The sequence below is a fragment of the Zalophus californianus genome, chromosome 14 (genome assembly GCF_009762305.2).
Source record: "Zalophus californianus isolate mZalCal1 chromosome 14, mZalCal1.pri.v2, whole genome shotgun sequence".
Taxonomy (NCBI): Eukaryota; Metazoa; Chordata; class Mammalia; order Carnivora; family Otariidae; genus Zalophus; species Zalophus californianus.
This window is the reverse complement of record NC_045608.1, coordinates 17,854,167-17,873,773: the sequence shown is the minus strand read 5'-3', so window position 1 is coordinate 17,873,773 and position 19,607 is coordinate 17,854,167. Positions and strand designations below refer to the sequence as shown.

The following is a 19,607-nucleotide window of genomic DNA, read 5'->3' as shown; positions in this document are numbered from 1 at the left end:
TCACTTCCTCATGCCTCGAAATGTACCTCCTCTGAGTCAGAGACTCAGCAGAGCTGTTTCCTGACTCAGCCCGGTCAGCGTGGGAACAGAGGGAGATGAGCCTGACCAGCAAAGCAGCTCTCCTCTCTTAATTTTTTTCCCCTGCCCTCACCCCCATCTTTAATTATCTCATTTATGTCACTTCACTGTTAATCTTATCTCATTCCTTTGTGAGAACAAGCAGAAGGTCCCACAGCAGATAAATCAATAACTTTCAGGAATGGATTGGAACATTGTTATTTTTGACAAACGTTCAAGGTGACTCATTTTTATGGGCAGATCTCCAGTCTCTTTGTTGGGGTGGGGGGGCGCGGTGGGTTGGGGTTGGATCAGGGTTTCTCAGCCTTGGCACTGCCAGTATTGGGGCCAGAAAATTTGCTGTCGTGCGGGGTTGTCTTGTGCATTGTGGCGTATTTAGAGTCACCCGGTGGTCCTCCACCCACTAGATGCCAGTAGCATCCTCTCAAAAAAGGCTCCCCCTATTGAGAAAAATCATCCCCAGTTGAGGACCACTGTGTTAGACCCAGCATTCTCCTGGAAGTGTGTGTGGTTGTGTGAGTTGTTTGTGCTTCGCTCTGGGACTGAAGCTCATGGCCCTGTGGTCAGCGCAGCCTCGCCTGATGTGTTCCGTGCCTCCTTTGCCTGTGGGGTAGAGAGCGTGAGAAAACTAAATGACTGGCCACCAGTGTCCGGCTCTGCATGATACTGTACAGAGAGTATCTTCATACTGTTTAGGGGCCCCGGGGCTCTCCGGCGTACCCCTCCTTCTTAGTTGAAACTGCTCCCTTTTCCCATCACTGCTGGATCCTGCCTGGTCTCTGTCCTGGTTCAGCCTTGCATCTCTCCCAGGGATCGCTGCTTTCCAGGTTTCTCTTTCCTCTTCAATGGGCGCCTCTGTGGAACATAAAAAACATGCCAGGTCCCAGTGGTGCAGAGTTGTTTGGGCCCGGGGGAGGGGGTGTTTTCTTATTTCAGGTTTCTCATTGAAAGCAAAAGAAAAATTGCAATCGGGATTTAAGTCCCAGTTACTTTTAGATTCTAACCCTCTTGGCCTTTAAACTTTTAGAAAATATTAAATGTCCGTTTCTTTCACTTATATAAATAAACCAATAGCCTGGAAAGTTTAATATAAAACATTTAAGCCTTTTTGAGAACCACCAAGAGCTTTTGAGACCCACAGACAGACTGGCTGCTCCTGGCCCCCTTCCATTGTGAAAGATTTGCCTGGAATGGTTTTTCTTTTTTCTTTTCTTTTCTTTCTCTCTCTCTCTCTCTCTCTCTCTTTTTTGTTCAACCCATGTGCTGGGTCTGAAAATGGTGTTGATCTCTCAGCTATTGCCTGGCTTGAAGGAGGAAATCGATTCCTCTTAAAACGTTGCACCCCCCCACCACTCCCCTTAAAAAACAGGGTGAGATCCAAAACAACCCTGGAAAGTTGAGAAGAGCATGTTGAGGAGCAGTGCCAGGTAGGAGTGTCCAGTCAACAGGAATCAATGCATGACACTGTGGAAGGAATGTGAATAAATGCTGGGAAATCTGAAAAGTCCCTCCGTGGAAATTTCTCGGAGGGACAGCGGAGCGGGGTTGCCGAGGAAAGGGTGCGACCATGTGGACGCAGCCAGGTTTCCTGGACATCTGTATCTTTTTCAGACATCAGAGCAGAAAACGTGAGACATGTGTCTGAGGCTCGTTGCTGGTGGCATCTGGTGTGACATTCTCTTTCTTTCTCTGTAGTTGGAGGCTGGCAGCGATGAAGAGCGGAAGGTAAACCTCAGGTAAGCAGACTCCGTTTTCGTTCCTAAGTCTTTCTTCCAAGTGGGTTGCCATACTCTCGTTCCTTTCCAGAAGGGAGAACCCATGGAAGAGAATACACCAGTGTGTTCAGTTAGAGCTGTAAAAATTGTGTCGCAAACACGTACAGAGGTGGGGCTTTCACATTTGTGAATGTGTTTAACCATAAAGAGCTTTCATAACGTTGTATAACATTTTGAAAAGGAGGTAGATCGTTGCCAGAATTCCACCACCCTCCTTGCTTTGCCACTTTGAAGATCGTTAGGTACTTCCTTCCAGATTTTACCTTTTAAAAAAAAATACTTTGTCGTATGCTCTCGCTTTTCCATCCTGCTTTTGGTAAGGTGTTCCTTCTGAGGTGAGCACGCTGCTGACTTGAAACAGACATCCCACCCCCTGAGTTTAATTCAAGGTGGTTTTTTTTGTGCTTGTGAGAAATCTTTTGGGACTCTCTGTTAAAAAAAATTCCTCAGGCTGTAGTCCTCAGCTGTTGTATTCACTAGTAGACCCCAAAGGCGCTTTTATTTTTCTTTGCCAAAAATACAGGTCTTCTTTTGGGTATTTTGTTTGCAGAAGATTTAGCACTCCCTTATATAATGTGTTCTTATTACATAACTTATTGTACCCTAAGGCGCCAGTCTTAAACTCAGACTCTTAGAATCTAAAAAAGTAAATAGAGTTTCAAGGATATTGTTCTTTGGGGGGGGGGAATCTGTTTCATCTTGTGAGGAAGAGGAACACCAATTGGGAAAGGGAATGTGTGTTCAGAAACTGGGGCCCACCATTCATTACCGAGAGCAGGATGTTAAACTGGTTAAACTCACGTGTCTTTGAAGGTTCTGTGTCTTTGAGTGAAAGGAGGGAAGATACTCCCTTTTATTGTGGCATACATTATTTCTAAAGATTATATGTGTAGGGAAATAATAGCCTGCGGAAATCAGAGAGGTCTTATTCCAGTGGCTGGGTCCTCATCTTAACGTTACCTTTGGGGACCGTGATGGATTTACCCTGTCACCTGGGGTGTTGTGTTGCTCGGGGTCTGGGTCAGGACTCGAAGGCTGGTATCAGCCCGACTCCCAAGTGGGGGCAGTCATGGGCCGTGTTGTAGAGCAGACTCTTCCGTGCTTGGTTCTCTGGGTGGAGGCAAGAAGGGACGAAGTGGAAGTCTGCTCTTTGGAGGAAGCGCTGACAGAAGGGTTTGCTGACCACAGTGGAGGCCCCGAGAGGGGCTGTGTCTGCAGGTGCATCTCCTGCCCCAAGCTTCCCTCCAGCACTCCCCTGGAGTGGGAGTTTCTTCCATCCCTGAGCTCTCCCTTCGCAGGGCTCGTGCCCAGGAGATAGTATTTAGCTCTCTCACTTAGATTGTCTTTGGGGTAAAGAACTATTTTTTTTTTCAAATTGCCCTTAATTAACTGACAGCATAGTGTTTGGAATTATTTCAATTAATAACTCACAAATAGCTGTGATGTGAAAATGTGAGTGCCCTGGCGGCCAAAAAATTGAAGGCCCCTTTCTCTGCACAATTGGGAGCTGGAGAGGACCTCACAAAGGGAAAGGAAGTCGGCTCTGTGTATTGCCAGATTTACTCCTCTCAACCGCGCTAGGAGGGGGTCTCTCCCAGTTTACAGGGGAGGAACCTGAGGCCCAGGGTTGCACGTGGCAGGTACTAAATTTGAAGCGAGGCCTCTGTTGCCTCTAGCACCTGAGTTTGTCATGGGACCCCTGCCATTCTGGAGACCGGTGCCAGGAGCAGGACCGAGGAGCCCCGCTGACTTGGGGTGGTGCCCCCTGGATGTGTGCCGACCACAGGAATCCCTCGTCACTGCGCCCAGCCGCCCCCCCCCCCCCCGCCCCCCCCCGCCATGCCCTTGTGAGCACTGGAGGACTCTGGCCTGGAGCCAAGGACCTGGGCTCTGAGCTTATCCTCTTGGGTTCCCTTCTCAGTCCCTCTTCCCCCCACCTTGACATTGATCCCCCCATTTTTAGGCAGATGACACCATCTGCTTTCCAACCCTTGTAGCCACTTGGGAGAAATTCTGGTGTTCTGGTTTAAGCTTTGACTGCAGCTCATTCACGTCCATGTGTTGATTTGCATTTTCAAGCCTCTGCTGTCCCGGCTTCTAGAAGAAGTAGTAATGCAATAGCCTGTTATGTTTGCTTGCCTGGGGGAGAGGGCGTTTCTCTGGGCTAGCAGGATGTTGCTCTCTCGCCTCCTCTCTGTCTTCCCCTTCATTGAAAGCTTTCATCTTTTGGGAGTTCTCTTTGACTCAACCATGGCCAGGAAATGGCTGAATCTCATGGGCGGGTCTTCAGGGTCCCCCCTGCTCCTCTTCCCCACTTTCCCCTGGTGACACCATCGTTCATGTCCTTATCCCTCCCCTGTCCTGGGTCAGGCTGTTGTCATCCCATCCATCCCTCCCTCCCGCTCAAGATTTTCGTCCCCACCCTGAGATGGACAGGGTCTCGAAGTGCCCCTGTGCCTCTTGCTCTGGTCCCGTCTTGCCTGCTCTCCACCCCCCCCCCCCCCCGCACACACTCTCGCACGTGTTGTGTTTCAGTCCCACTCCCTGGCCGGGCTCTTTCTTGAAGCCAGTTCCATTTCCTGCTGGGCCAGCTCAGTGGTCCCCCACAGACATCCGTGACTTCCCTCTCTTTGGCAGGTAGCTCTCAGCTCCTCTCTGTGGGCCAGGTACCACACCTGCCCTACGTGGCAGGTGGCAGGTGCTTTTGTCTCATCCCTCACCGTTGGGGGTGCTTCCCTTAGGGACGGGGACCTTCGTTCTCTGCCTGTGCATGACATTTCAGCGGTTGAAATATGTTAACTTCGTTCTGGTCCTGCAGTATATTGCATACCCGTATGAGAAAGAGCAAGGTGCAGAGGAGACTGTGGGGTTTGGAGCCAGGCAGACCTAGATTCAGAATCGGGCTCCTACCCTATAGCGGCTGAGCTTTGCCTCTGTGCCTTACTGCACTTCTGTGGGACTCTGTCATTCCATCTGTAAAACAGAAACAACTAGGACCTTTCAGGGTCGGGGAGTAGCTGGGGTGGGGCTCCTCACACGGAGCCAGGCTCATAACAGGCTGGAAGAGCCATTGCGACGTTTGGTCCTGATAAGATGTTCGTATTAGTGTCAGTTCACAGCCCAGACTTAAGAGAGTTGGACTTCCTGTGGGTGCAGTGTCCGCTCTGTCATGCTGGGCCCCTGGGAGGGCCACCACCATGGGTGCTCTGTGACCTGGAGCAGCCCCGTCCTTTTCCCGGCTGCATCCCTGTGAGATGCAAATAGGAAGGCACCCACTGCAGAATCAGTATTGTGATTCAGACAGTTTCTCAGAAGCCCTTAGCACGATCACCTCATGCCCAGAACGGAGCTGACTGATGCAGAGCCACGGAGATCTCGTTCTCTGTGTCCTGTCCCCTGCCGTCCGCGTGTACAGACTGCCGCCAGCCTTCAGCAATCCCCTTCTGGAAGCTGTGCTGCTCAGACTGTGGGAATTGGTGAGCAGATGGCTTTGCTGGCAGCGGCTCCTGGCTCCCTTGCCGTCCTGGGAGCTGCCCCAGTCTGGCATGAGACGTAAGTGCTTGTGTGCCAGGCAGGGCCCCGGGGAGAGAATCTGGTTGTGTTGTTTCCAGAGGGTGGATCGGGAGTGAATGTTTTTTGTTGTTGTTGTTTCCATCCAGAGTTTCCAAGTCAAGCGTATGAAAATGTTCATTAGAGTTCTTTTAATTTTTTTTCGTGCCTACCCAAGCAAACATTGGGGCCAAGGCAGCAGGACTTTGTCTTCTGTTTTCTGTGGTGTCCGTGGTAAACGATGACCTCCCTTGCACCTCTGCCTTTCCCTCCATGCTCCCTACCCCTTTGGATCTTGACCTAAAATTCTCCAGAGGCCCCCACTCTCCTGATAACCATCTGGAGTGCGGTTGTGCCTTCCCTCCCTCGCCCACAGCAGCAGGTTGGACTGGGGGGCAGGCATGCCCTTGCTCCCCGTGTCCTCGCTTCCCTGTCTCCAGCACCCTGTCTTTTATGCCTGTCCACCCTTGGGGTTCCTCTCTGCCTTTCTCAACGGTTTCTTAGCCTGGACTTTCTTGTCCTTGTGGATACTCCGTCCGGTGAAGTCCTGCCAAGGGGCGTCAAGCATCCTGTGCATCCCAGGCCTGCAGCAGGTCACTGTATCCGTTAGCAGTCGCTGTGTAACGAGTTAGCCCAGACCTGGCAGTCCAAAACAGTTCCTGGTCATTGCCTCGCAGTGGGGAATCTGGACATGGTCTAGCTGGGTCCTCTGCTTGGGTTCTCACGTGGGTGTAGTCAAGGTGTCAGCCAGGGCTGGCGTCGCATCTGAGCTTCAGGTTCTCATCCAAGCTTACGTGGTTCTTGGCAGAATTCCTTTTCTTGCAGCTGTAGAGGTCATGGTGGCTTGCTTCTTCAAGGCCAACAGGAGGATCTGCTGCTGTGGAATCTTGTAAGGGAATGCCATCACAGGAGTGACCATCCCATCACCTTTACCATACAGTGTCACCTGAAGGGGGCAACTGTCCCATCCCATTACCTGGTCCCATCACATTCAGTGTAGAGGATCACCCAGGGCACCTGTAACAGGGGCTGGGATCTTGGGCCTTCTCCGAATTCTGCCCACTGGTCTCAGCCTGTGGGTACATTATGTAAAGGTGATGCCGACTGAGAGATGTTCTCAGGGTCCTCAAGGGAAGAGGTCAGGAGCACCACTGAGCCCACAGGCTTTGACCACCACGCCAGTGAATGCCACATTCTTTCCGCTCAGCGCCCACACGCTTGTTCCCACTTTCAGGCTCGGCGTCTCTTGGATTCACCCCCACTTTGAATATTTTGTCCTCTGAAATACCACCTGCATTGACCCTTGCATCTCCCTCTGTGAGCTTTGGCTTTAGGGGACAGGCCTGGGTTTGGCTCCCACCTCTGTCATCTGTCACCTCATTAGGCAGTGGGCCAGACCTTATACAGCTTGTGGGGTTGCTGTCAGAATTAAATACCATAACACCACGAACCTTTTCACCGTAGTAAACACTGAACAAATGCCCTTTGCCTGTACCTCCTTCAGGGGCCAGCTTCTGTAGTGATTCATGGTTCTTCCTTTTCCTTCCCACGTGTGCTTTTCTCTCCTTTGTATTTCCTTGGGACTTGCTTTGTTGTATATTCACTTACATACATAAACATTGCATTAGCAGAGCTGGCTGCCTAATTTGTGGAGCCCAGTACAGAATGAAAGTTGTGGAGGCCTTTTTTAAAAAAATGATTAAGAATTTCAAGGTGGTGATAGCAGAGCTAACCAAGCTTGAGGCCCTCCTGAGCCCGGGGCCTGAGCGACAGGACAGGGCCTTCCTGGCTTCAGCCGTCAGAGTGCCTGGCACACAGTGGATGGGCCACTGAGGTGTCATGAAGTGACTTGACTGTGTTCTTTTTCACATGGAGGAACTCGGGGTGCTCTTGGATGACATACAGGATGCTAAGGACAGAGAGTCTTACTGCCATTTCCCCCTGCAGTTTGGCAACATGGGTGCTGTTAGAGCATTCGCGGCACCCCTCGGTCCTAACCTGTCTGCTTATGAGCCATTCATTCAACAGATACTTACTGGGCACCTACTCTGTGCCAACCACTCTTCTGTGAGCTGGGAATCTACAGCGAACAAGACAAATCTCTGGCCTCCTGGCCGACATTCTGTTGGGGGAGACGAGGCAGTAAGGAAGATAAACAAGAACGTTAATAGCGTGTTAGTAAGTGCTAGGGAGAGAAAGTGAAGCAGGGACAGAGGATCGGGAAGGGAGCCTCCAAACATGCTCCACCCTGTGAGCGGCCAAATGTGAGTTATTTCATTTAACCTCCGTAGACCTCCTGCAAGGAAGGCGCCATTTTGTCCTGTGGATTGGAAGAGTGAGCCTTGGAGACGTTAGCCGGCCTGACTTCGTGCAGTATAAAGTGATAGAGGCAAGACCCTCAGGCTCCATGTCTCTCTGCCTTCAAAACCTGTCCTCACCCCCCAAATTCAAGAGCCATCTCTACTAGCCCTCCTGCCGATGGTTCAGAGCTCTCACCAGGAGGCAGAGAGGAAGGAGTCCACCCGGAAGAACCGCCATCTTTGCAGCCATTCTTCCTGCTTGGAGCCTAGCGGTCCCGCCGTGAGCTGTGTGCTTTTAGCAAGTCGCGGGACCCCCCGCACCCCTAAGCCCCACTGAGAGCAAGAATTGTCATGTGTCCCCCTTCCCCGGGTTGTCACCGGGCAGAGCCCCTGGGGAATGACAGTACCAGCTCCTGTTTACTGCAGGTGCAGGCGCTGGGTTTGGAACGTTGCTCACAGGACCTTGTTGTGTCATCACCATGAGCCTCCAGGGTGGCTGCTAGCCCCGACTTAGGAAACTGCAGTTTGAAAAGGCCCGGAGGCCAGGGCCAGGTTTTGAGTGCAGGTCGCGGTGGCTCGGAAACCCGTGTCCCCTCCTTTCTGCTCCGCCCAGTCCCTCACAGGAGACATGCAATTTTGAGTTCAGCGCATCCTTTCCTGTCTCCATCCCCCCAGCTTTAAGGGCAGTAGCTTCCCACTGGCCCCCAGTTTTCAACATTGGGGTACACAGACTTCTCAAATTCTGGGGCCATTGTGCCGTCCTGCTGGTCCGTTCAGTGTAACTCAGGTGTTATTCCTGGTGTGTTGGGACATTTGATTTTCCAAATCAGAATTTGCCTGCAGGGCAGGTTAGGTTCTTTGTTGTTGTTAGAAAAACTCCTAGAGTGGGGACAAATGAGGACAGAGGAAAAGAGTTAATTTGATTCTGTTGGAACTTAATTAAACTTCTTATTAAGGTTAACTTGAAGTGAATTTTGCTCAGAGTCTAGTAGGTTTCATTAAGCTTTCGAAATACCAGTACTTAGACTTCAAAAGAATGCCACGGGGCCCTGGTCTCCTTCTTCCCAGGCGCTGAGTGCACCAGGGGAGCTCATCCGCACACCGGCAGTGCTCAAGCCAGGTCTTCCCTCGTGGTTGACGCTGGTACCAGCAATCGCCCTTATGGTAAGTGGAACAAAGCTGTGAGAGGGAGTCAGAAAAGCTAGGCTCTGTCCTGCAAGGTGTTGTCTGCTGTGCAACCTTAGGCAGGTCACTAGACATATCTGGGCCTCCGCCTACTCTTTTGTAAAGAGACTAGATTAGATTACGGCCCCCATATCCTAGATTGAGAGTCCTCAGACCCACCCGTCTTGTCCTGTGTTGCGCTGAACTTGTCATCGTTCGCTGTAGATTTGTAACAGACAGCCCAGACTTTCTCCTTCATTCCGGCACCGAGATCAAGGTCATACATTTGTGGGGAGTCTAGCCAAGTCAGGGTTATGGTCTGACCCTGACACGGAGAACACTAGCGTGGCCTCTGAGAGGAAGTGGACGCTTTGCTTGGACCCACCCTCTCCTCAGCAGAGCCCTGGGCCAGCCACCCTTCGCTCTCAGGAGCGGGCTGAAAAGAAAGGACTCCCACCTTCAGAACTCGCCTTTGGCGCACCTTGTGCTGTGGTCAGAGCTCTGGATTTGGACCGCTTATTAGAAAATTCCTAAGACTAGGAGAACATCCAAAACAAATCGTTCTGCTTCAAGGAAGGCTGCAGTAAGAAAACAGGATTAATCAAAATAGGATTAACCAGAGTCCGGAGGAGCCGTTTTCAAGGCATGCGAGTGATTGGGCTGGGGTGGGGGCGTGATCCCGAGTCCCACTTTGGGGCGGGGTCAGTACTGGGACACATGGGAGGTGGCGCACCAATGGGGAAGCCAGCTGGCCCGCCCCGCTGCGTCCCCGGATGCTGGGAGATGGCCGGCTGCTGCGTAAATTACAGAGGTCCCGCAGGCAGGCCTGTGCCTGGCTTCCAGCTCAGGGCACGGGCCCTGCCACCCAGCTGCCTGCCCTCCCTGAAACCGAGGAGAGGTTCTTCTCCCTCTCGGAGCCCTTGGGAGGCTTAGGGAGAGTTTCACTGCATGGGCGCAGAGTCCTTGCTGATACCACTAGACACATGGTAGCTGTTTGGGGTTTTTTCAGCTGTTATTTTCAATGAGGGTAGTGAGTGCCAGCCCTCCAGCTGCCTATCCCGACCTTCTTCCCTCCATAGATTCCCAGTTTCGCCACAAAAGACCAGAAGGTCAACCCAGTGGAATCCGAGAGGAGAAACAGCCAACGCGTGACCTACCTCCCTCCCAAGTTCTGCTGAACCTTGTACCAGACCTTTATCCGGGCAGCATCATGTCTTGCGGGCCTTTATTTTTACAGAATTTTTTTTTAATTGCTACTTTTGAAGTTATTTTTAAGAAGACTTTGTTTGAAAGAAAGCGGTTGTTGTTCAGTGTTAGGAAACGTCTGATGCTCTCACTGCTGGGGGCCACCCTGCACCGGCGGAAGTAACCCCCAGTCAGGTCTTGGCACGTGGCTTGGCAAGACTTCTCAAGGTGTGTTTCCCCAAATGTGGGCCTAGTCGAAATTCCCACAAGGGAGGGATGTGGTCTGGAGAGAGCCAGCGGCTGCCACCTCTGGATATCACTTGTCATTTCCCACATGTCCAGGCCGGCCTGCTCTGTGTCTGGTCGGTAGCAGGTGGAGGTTTGGGAGTGGCTCCTTAGGTCTGGGACTGAGGCCACTGAACCACGCAGCAAGAGGGCTCCCCAAGGGGCCTGTTCTCTGGGCCCTGGGCACCCCTGTGCCGACCCCACCATGTGGGGTAGGAGGGAGAAGTGTCTCTTGTGAGGCAGCCTGGTGATGGAGGCAGTTTTTGAATTATTTGCTTTATTTATCAATTCAACCAATATATTTAGTGTGTATCTATTAGGCTCTATGCTGAATGCTGGGGGTTCTTTGTTAAGTAAAAAAAAAAAAAAAGAGTCCTTACCCACCACAGGCAATGTGGGTGTGCTGTGTCTACCATAGCTTTGTCCAGAGGGGATCTGAAACACCGTATAAAATTCAGAGAAAACAATATAGTTTAAAATTAATGAGAAAAGCGGGACATAGGGAAAGTAGGGGAAAATAAGATGAAGCCAGGAGAAGATTTGTATGCGGAATGAACATAGCGTTGGTACAGTTACCAGAGCGTGGCTATAGTTCTAACTTTGAGCTTCCTAGTAGGCAAAGCAAAGAGAGAAACAAGATCAGTTGCTTGATTCATGATACGCCTTAAAATACCACCAGGTTCAGTTCATTCCTCTGAAGAACCCTTCCTGATGGACACCTGTGGGTGTTCCCAAGCTGGCCCAGTGTGGTGGGCGGGTAAACAGGTTGTTTTAGGTTTAGCCCTGAGGCCCACAGAGGGAGCTGATGTTATGGTCCGTCCCACCAATTAACCTGGTATTTATGGTCTGGAGAGGTGAGGTCAGCGGCAGGACTGGGTGCCAAAGCAGCTGACCGCCCCAAACATTGAAAACAGGATGCTGAGTCACATCCTGCGGGCCTGTAGCGTCCTGACTTCATGTGCCCTTCACAATGGGAGGCTCGCACAGGCAGGTTGGCCTCCCGCCGTTTCAGAAGTGTGGTCTCAAGCAGGAAAATGCTAAAATTAGGTTTTACATGGGTCAGAGCTTTGTGTGCATGAGGCCCCCAAATTCTGGATGCACAAAAACCAGGAGGAACTGGGAGAGCACAGTTTCCCATCATTTTCTGCTGCCTCACACACGAAGCAAGACTGCGTCCATGCTGGAAAATGGGAAAAGGGTCCCGAGGCAGGTAGAGATCTGCATCGGTGAGGGATAAAAGTCTCCAAAAGATGGAAGAGCAAGGCCGTGAAGTATGCCAGTGGCAATGACCAATAAAGTAGTCTTTTTTTTTTTTTTTGCCTTTTTTTTGCCCATAAAGTAGTCTTAAAAGCTTTTATCACCTGTCAGTAAAGAAAAATTACAAGTAGTGTTTTCCCCACGTCCAATTAAGCGGAAATTTTCCAAATAGTTGTTTAAATTTGGAAACAGTATAAAACTTACAGGAAGGTTCTACACAAAGACCTTTTTTCTGAACCGTTTGAGAGTAAATTTGCCGGTCTGGTGCCCATCACCCTTTGCATACAGGCAACGGCCTCCTCCTACAAAGCAGACCTTTGATCCTCGACCCTGACACGTTACTGCCATCCCACCCTCAGAGCCCAATCAAGGTCTACCCTTTGACTCGGTAACCTCCTCTGTAACGGCAGGGTCCAGTTCAGGATTGCATGTGGCTTGTGGGTGTCTTGCCTGAGTCTCCTTCATTCTAGCACATGGCCTCCGTCTTTCTTTGACTCTTGTGAATGGGACACTTTTGCAGGGGACAGGCCTGTCCTGTGCAGGGGATAGACTTTCCCTGGGTTTAGGGTCACGTGGTGGTCCCTGGAGATTAGATTTAGGTGGGGGTCTCCCTGGCAGGCGTAGCCCCGGAGCCTTACTGTGCACTTGGCCTCGCATCCCACCAGGGGGCACATGATTTCAGTTTGTCCCATTCCTGGTGCTGTTCACTTTGGGTACTCAGGTGAGTTTTGTGTGGCTCCTTTACTGTATGGTTCTTCTTTTCCCCTTTATCATTAAAGAGTATTTTGTGGGGGCGATACTTGGAAATCATGTTAATCCCATCCCTTGGCAACTTGTCTGTTTATTTATATCTGTACAGACTCATGTTTGTCTGTTTTATTCCATGGTTTATAATCCACTGGTTGTATTATTGACGTCAAAGTCCCCGACTTGGCCACTGGGGTCACGTTCAAGCTGGCTTCTGTGACCCTTGACCTGTCCCCGCCATCATTCAGCACTGCCTTGCTTTCTGATGCCAGGTGTTCCAGGCCTCATCTTGTACTTTCTCTGCCCCATATCTGGAATCAGTCATTTGTCCAAGGGGCCCTGCTTGCGTTTAGTGGAGAATGGAATCTACAAGGTGTGTTTATTACTGTGAGGGTGTTTTCCTCCTGGGGCCCTCTCAGGGGCCAGAATTAGGGAGTATGTGTATTTATGTGCGCATGCACATACGTGCGTGCCCGCGCACACACGCACACACACCCCTGCATCTCTAGTTACCTATTTAAATGGTTTTGGGAACCATGAGTTCAGACTGATACCTTCCTCTCTGATCCAGCATCCCACAGTTCGGTCTCGTTTTCTCTCTCCGTATTTGTGACTCCCTTCCCTGACCATCAGAAACCTGGCTCCAAATTATCCTGAAAACATTTGCTCGTTTGATCTGTCTCCCTGGGCGTCACCAGCCTCCCATCTCTGCAGCCGCCTCTCCTCTGCATAGACGCCTTTGTGGCCCTGCTCACCACACCCCGCCCCAACTCAGATGCCTGCCGGGCTCGATCCACCAAATGGTCTTGGGCCTAAATGTTGGAGAGGTCAGCATTATTGGTGCTGTTTTCCTGAGGTGTCCATTCAGCAGAGATCCAGGGCGTCAGAGTCGTCCTCCTGGTTGTCTGGCCTGGCTCTTCTACTTCTTGACCCTGTGAACACAGGCAAGCAGCTCAGCCTCTCTGAGCCTCAGTTTCTCTCAAAGATAGACACTGAGGATGAGGTTAGTTAATATGTATAAATTGCTTAGCATGACATTCAACAAGGATGTTCATTATTAGCATTACATTCATTGAGTGCACACTGCCTTTTGGGCCCTCGGGGATCCAGAGATGGAGAAGTCATAGGCCTAGCTGTCGAGACACTCAGGGTGACGTGGAAAACTTAGTGGTTGTGTTGTTCGATGCCCTTGGTTGCCAAGAGGGCCTGACCACCAGGTGACTGTATGTCCACTTAGAGCCTTTATGTGGTGAGTCTTAGGTGTCCAGTGTGCCCTGTAGGTGGTGAGCACCCCATGTTCCAGGTGCTTAGAGATTCCCATGGTGAGTTAGTCAGGCAGTGCTTTGAAACTGAAGAGGAGGCCAGCCCGGTGAGTTTGTTGGTGAGTATTAGAGTCTACTGAATGCCAGGTAAGGAAGGGGCTTTCGAAAATTACGTGTGTGCTGGCCCTCGAGTCCCACTGTGAAGTTCAGATACACTGGCGTGAGGGTAACTTCACCATAGGTTTTAGTAAGTATGTCTGGGAACACAGCTTGGGAACCAGGGGCCTTAGGTTCCTATCACTTCCTAAGTATCTGACCTTGGACAAGTGACTTAACCTCTAAGCCTCAGCTTCCTTAACCGGCAAGAAGAGAGAAGGTGCTAAGAGATGTTGAAAGGGCGAGCCATGGCTGACTGCTGGGGCGGCAAGGGAGGGCTTCCCGGAGAAGGCGTGAACACTGGCAGGTGGGCACGCAGTGGGGAGGCAGACAGGAGAGAGAGAAGACAGCGAACTGAGGCCAGGGTAGAAGAGATGATGAGAACGACCGCACAGGGAAAACAGAGACCTTGTGGAGAACGGGGGGAACCGTGTACAAGGTCATACGAGGAAGGTTTTTATTATAAATCACTTTTTCTGTTTGTTTTATGAGCTCCTTGAGGTCAGAGAGTGTCAGATGAATGAAATTGAGGTCGGCAACGTATAACGGCTAATTGTAGCTACCGTAGAAAGCTAGCAGAAGCAGGTTGGATTCTACAGATAATGTGGCATCATTGAAAGTTCTGGAGCCAGGAAGGGTGTAACAAGAGCTGTGGTTAGGATCTGTGCGGTGGATTGGAGGCGAGAGGTCCGTGCCCTGGTTCTCCGTGGACAGAGGGCTCTTGAAGCTGAGCCGCCCTCCACCATAGCTGCTAGCCACATGTGGCTCATTCACCTTGAATTTAATTAGAATTAATAAAATGACAAATTCAGTTGATCGGTCACATTTACCACACTGTCAGTGTTTGGGAGGTGCCTGTGGCTAGTGGCTCCTCGCTTGGACAGTGCAGGTAGAGAGCATGTCCACCGTCTTGCAGGAACATTCTGAGTGCCCAGCATAGAGCCAGGTGCGCAGCGGGGCCCAGGGGATGATGTGGCATGGCTTGTCACAGGGACAAGGGGGCCAGAACTGGATGGTGACTGAGGAACTGGGGAGGAAAGGACCTTGGGAAAGGTTAGGACTCAGCGGCCAGTGAATATGGGATGGGGCTGCATACCAAAAAGAAAGGGCGAAGGACCTGGGACGGTTGAGATCATCTGCCCTTGGAATTTTTGCGTTGTTTTAAAAACATTTCCTCCGTGCGCCTGTTATTTCTGGCTGGCAACGTTGTCTTTGCTGCCACTGCATTTCCAGCACAATGCAGCCGTTGTGTCTTCTGCCCTCCTCAGGGGGCTTAGATCCTGGTATCCCAGATGTACAGAGGAAGATAGCACTAGCTCAAGCTTCCACAGGCGGGGGGCCTGAGGACTCTTGCCAGGGTGGTGCATGAAGGAAGCGTCCGAAGGTTTGGAGAGCCAACTCCAGGTACATCATTTGCAGTCTTTCCTCTACGGGGTGGGGGAAAATCCTGCTGCTGTGAACTTGCTGGCATATTCCTGGTAGGAGCTGCTCGCTCCTACCCGTTGATATGAAGGAGAATGTCTCTTACTGTCTGAAATACTTTTGGACATTCCTTCTCTCTGAGAAAAGCCTACGCCTTCTAGCCAAACAATACATGCCCCAGCAGCAGAGACATTTGTACTGAGCCCTGCCAGCATTTCTTGCCTCTGACCCCGTTCCTGCCGTAGAACGCCTGCAGAGCTGGAATTTCCCTCTCCTCAGCATTCTGTGTGTAGGGGAGCACCGGGGGTGGGGTGGGGGGGGACTCTCGCTGGGAGGTGTATCAGGTGAGTTACTTGTATTCTTATGCTCTGAAGGATGGTGTTTGGGACGAGGCCCTGCCGAGCAGCGTTGTGAAGCACAAAGCAAAAAAGAACAGGGCCTTGGCACAACTCTGGGGTCTTGGTGACTCTTGACCAGGAGTTCAAAGTGAGGGAAGGATGTGAGGGAGAGCCAATAGTAAGTCTCCGATCTTTCCGTCTTCGCAAACTTCACTTTGCCAGGAATGGGGTCTGAATCTATCCAGACCATCGCCAGTAGGGGTTTTGAGATCTGTATCTGTCCAGCTTCACCCGCCGCCCCGAAGCCACGGGGTAGGCCATCATGCCTCTGACCCAGGTGTCCTGTCGCGGGGCACCGAACGTGGGGCTTCTCATTGCAGCTCTGTCACTTCGTAGACACGTGGCCACAAACAAGTCATTCCTCTGCTCTGTCTTGACCCCTTCATCAGAAGCATGAAATTGTAAGAATTAAGTGAAAAAACGGAGGGGCAAGCTCTCCAAAAACTGTAGGGCACCATTGAGGAGGAAGGAATCATCAACATGTATTTATTTAAAACAACACTCATTGAGTGCCATTGGTGTAGTAAGCATTCAGGGGCTGAGAACTGACGTTGACAGGTTGATGGCTCAACTTGAGGCCTAAGGTTTGGTTCTTAACTTTGCACATTCTGAAACGTCAGTTTATTAGCACACCAGGGGATGGTCAAGTTCTGAGAAACCAACTCAACGCCAACCAAACTTATAAGGAACTGACTTGTAAACCAGAATAGACATTTATGAATTCACAGTGGAGCCTTTTACAACAGAGACCAGGTCTTCCTCTGTTTGTCATGGGATATGTATAACAATCTTCCTACTCTCCTGCTCCCTACTCCCCTCCTCTGTGTTCACTGATCCTCTGTGAGGCCCCACTTTGTGTCGTTTCTTCCAGGAAGACCTCCTTGGACCCCCAGGTTGTGCTGGGCGCCCCTCCCGTGTATATGCACATGTCCATATGTGCATGCATCTGCAGCACCCTGTAGATCCCTCTAGTGTGGAACCTGCTGCATCACATTGCAGTTACTATCCTGCATCCGTCTGACCCCCTGGAATGTAATGTCGCTCCGAGGCAGGAGCTGTGTCTGGCTTATTTCTGTATTCCCAGGACTTAGCACTGACCAGGCACAACAAATATTTGTTCATCTAAATGGAATTAATGGAACCTCCTCTTGGGAGCATTCACCGGCACCCACCTTTTCTGTGGTGACAACTTTACATTCGTTCTTTTTTTTTTGGTCCTAGAATTGTCATCGCGCCTGCTAGACAAATCACGGTCCCCTCAGCCATCACTGTGCAGAGCCAAGGGACTCGAGCGTTGATCTCCACGTAGAAGTAGTTCAGTTCGTTTCAGCCAGTCCCCATCAGTTTGGGATTCTTTTCAGAGCCTATGCTTGGGGCTCCAATTCTCTGATTTTGGGTGAGATGTAGCGTCGGAAATACTAAAATCATACCATTTAGTAACTTTCTGTTTTCTCATCTGTAAGATGAGTATAATAATGCCTGGCTTGGCCTGCCGGGAAGTTTCATGAAGATCAAGTGCCTGACATTAGCCAGAATGCTCTGTCCACAGCAGAGCCCATCCCAGGGCCGATGTGTCCGTTTTGTTACTGTCATTTCATATCCTCATACAGGGCTGCCTTTCAAAGGCCAGGACCCTGTGACCGAGAGTGTTTGGTAGAAGATGGGCAGGTGCATTTATAGGCTAACCTCTTTGGCTGCTTCCAAGAGGAGAGTAGAACGTAAATTGGAGCCCAGAAATACGGGTTCCCAGACCACTGCATTTTATTTGCTTAAAGTCCAGTGTGCCCCAGAACCCCCAAGGGAGTTGGTTAAAAGACGGGGTGGTTCCTGGAGGCTGCAAGAGTTTGACCGGCTTTCTTCATGTGTCATTTGGACAAAACGCTGCCTGGCCGGTAGAGCTGTGGGAGCTGATGCCACAGTGTAGCCTCGCACCCGGCCACCATCTCTGCCACGCGGCAGGCGCTCAGCAAATAACACTGCTGTTGAGAAGCCTGCCCTGAAGGCAGCTTCTCCACCAGCCGGGCCTGTGCTGCCCACAGAACTCTGCCTCCAGATTCCTGTTCAGTCCACAGGGACCGGACGGCCATCTCCCGCCCCACAATCGTGGTGGAGCCTGTGGGCAGGGTGATGGCAGTGGTCCCCCTGGGCCTCCTTGCCCCCAGGGCTGGGGGGGGGGGGATCTCTGACAGGGAGCCCTGTTTCCCTGACTCATGCCTGCTCTCCCTTCTCACAATGCCTTCATCTGCTGGGAAGAAGGGCTGGCGAGCGACCGTATTCTGACTTCCCAGTGACATGTGCTTTAGCGAAACCAAAGCGGCCGCCCTGCAGTTAACCGCCAGGGCAGGCAGGGGCAGAGGTGACGTCAGGGTAACCTCGGGCTGGTAGGGACGTGGGTTATGAAGATGGGCATGGGGCAGAGGGATTTGGTCCCGTCCCAACTTGTAAAGATGTTATTATGTTCCTGGGCAAGCTGTAGTTCCCTCCACTGCAGAATTGTGGTAGTATGTGCCCCCACTTAATCCTCTTGTGAGGATTAATTTATCCTTTGGAAGCTGGGGGAAGCTTCCAGGCCTCCCCAGGAGTCTCTGCCCGGTGCTCTCTCCTTCAGCAAGCATTCCAAAAGCCACCAGTTAGATGCGCCCCTCTCCCCTCTTCTGAACACCAACAGGGCCCCTTTCTTTGGGTGCTTATCCCAGTCTACCCTGCAGGGTGGCTAGTCGTGTCCTTGATTGGTTTCACCGGCCCAAGGAAGCGCTGCAGACAGCGCCTGCTGGCTCCTGCCGGGCGGGTTTCAGGGTCTCATGCCAGGCCCTCGGGGACCTGGGCCTGCTTTCCCTTTGCAGCCTGCCCTGCCCTTCATGCCTGTCGTTCTCGAAGCTCCTCCTGTGTGTGCACATGCGGGTCCCTCTACCTGGCTTCTCCCCCTCACACTCCCCCTTGCCTCCTCAGGCAGCGATGAGCATGACCAAAGAATGCTCAGAAAGCAAAATGCTTTGACAACATGGGCTAACTGCGGCAGCTGCCAACTGTCACCAGTGGGTGAATGGGTGGCAATTTGATGGAAATAGGAGTTCTTCAGGCTGTCGATTTCAACCAGAATGGGGTCCTCATTGCTCGGGATCTGTTCCTTGGCGGCCAGCTGTTTTCCCTCACAATGTCATGCTCACCCTCGTGCTTGTTCCCCAGGCCCACAGAAACCCGTAGGAGTGAAGTGATTAGAGGAACTTCAGCTGTTTTGGTCTCTCTGAATGGCCCTCTTTCATCTGGATATGCAGGGACAAGGGCCTTTTTAAACCCAAACATCAGGGGAAGACCAGAGTCCCACAAGAGCCACTCGCGCTCTGGGTGGGACCATTGTCTGGGGACGGGGACTCCGGCCCCTTCCTTCCCTTTCTCCGGAGGGAGTGCAGGGCAGGCGCTCAGAGGCAGTTAAAGATGCGAAGCCGGTTGTCATGAACGTGTTTTATTTCACGGACTTCTGCGTCTCCCTTCAGTCAACTCACAGCTTCCGCTCTTCAGAGGTTTCCAACCCAAATTAGTACGTATCACCACCCGACCTCTCTCTTCCTACCACGGATCGGTTTCTGGAGGACCCTGGCCGTTTATGCTCTGAGCGCTGGGGTTTTTCGTCTGTCCTCAGTGCCTTGTAGAAAACTCTTAATGCTTGTGTCATCTCCTGAAATGGGCGGTGACCAGTGTCTGAGAACATATTTGTACCGCGGAGATAAAAGTGTTGGGGTGGGGGTGACGGGGGGAGGGGGGCGGTGGTGCAGGGAGGGCCGGGGCTGAACTCGTTTTTTACTCTCCCATCAAGGTTTTTCTTAAAGCGATGGAGGAAAACAGTTGTTTTATTGGTCTGGGTCTGACCTTTCTGGAACTTCAGTCACAGACTTTTTAGGACAGCATTTTGGGGGAGAAGGCTGGTTTTTCTGTAGCTGGGATGGGTGGTTTGTAGGTCTGTACTTCCTTGCTCTGAGAACTTAGTACTAAGTGGGTGTGCCATCCCCAAAATGGATTCTTTTTTTTTTA

At 51.4% G+C, this 19,607-nt stretch overlaps 1 protein-coding gene and 1 long non-coding RNA gene across 13 annotated transcripts in view; one reads left to right on the top strand and one right to left on the bottom strand.

The window, feature by feature from the left end:
• SSH1 (slingshot protein phosphatase 1) overlaps positions 1–19,607 on the top strand; it is a 54,609-nt gene that overhangs the window by 3,358 nt on the left and 31,644 nt on the right. For 5 of the 12 annotated variants that reach the window (XM_027575502.2, XM_027575504.2, XM_027575516.2 and 2 more), the window contains exon 2: positions 1,774–1,814. In XM_027575502.2, coding sequence (XP_027431303.1) covers positions 1,774–1,814 — 41 coding nt within the window. Of the gene's footprint in view, positions 1–1,615; positions 1,815–8,754; positions 8,867–9,945; positions 10,280–15,029; positions 15,163–18,897; positions 19,117–19,607 lie in introns of those variants that run through there. The other 7 variants (XM_027575509.2, XM_027575508.2, XM_027575507.2 and 4 more) reach the window with 6 other exon arrangements.
• On the bottom strand, positions 302–8,030 carry LOC113912447. The gene is made up of 4 exons (XR_003516829.2): positions 7,899–8,030; positions 7,439–7,524; positions 799–933; positions 302–681 (listed from the first exon to the last, which is right to left on the bottom strand). It is a non-coding gene; the product is annotated as an uncharacterized LOC113912447 (long non-coding RNA).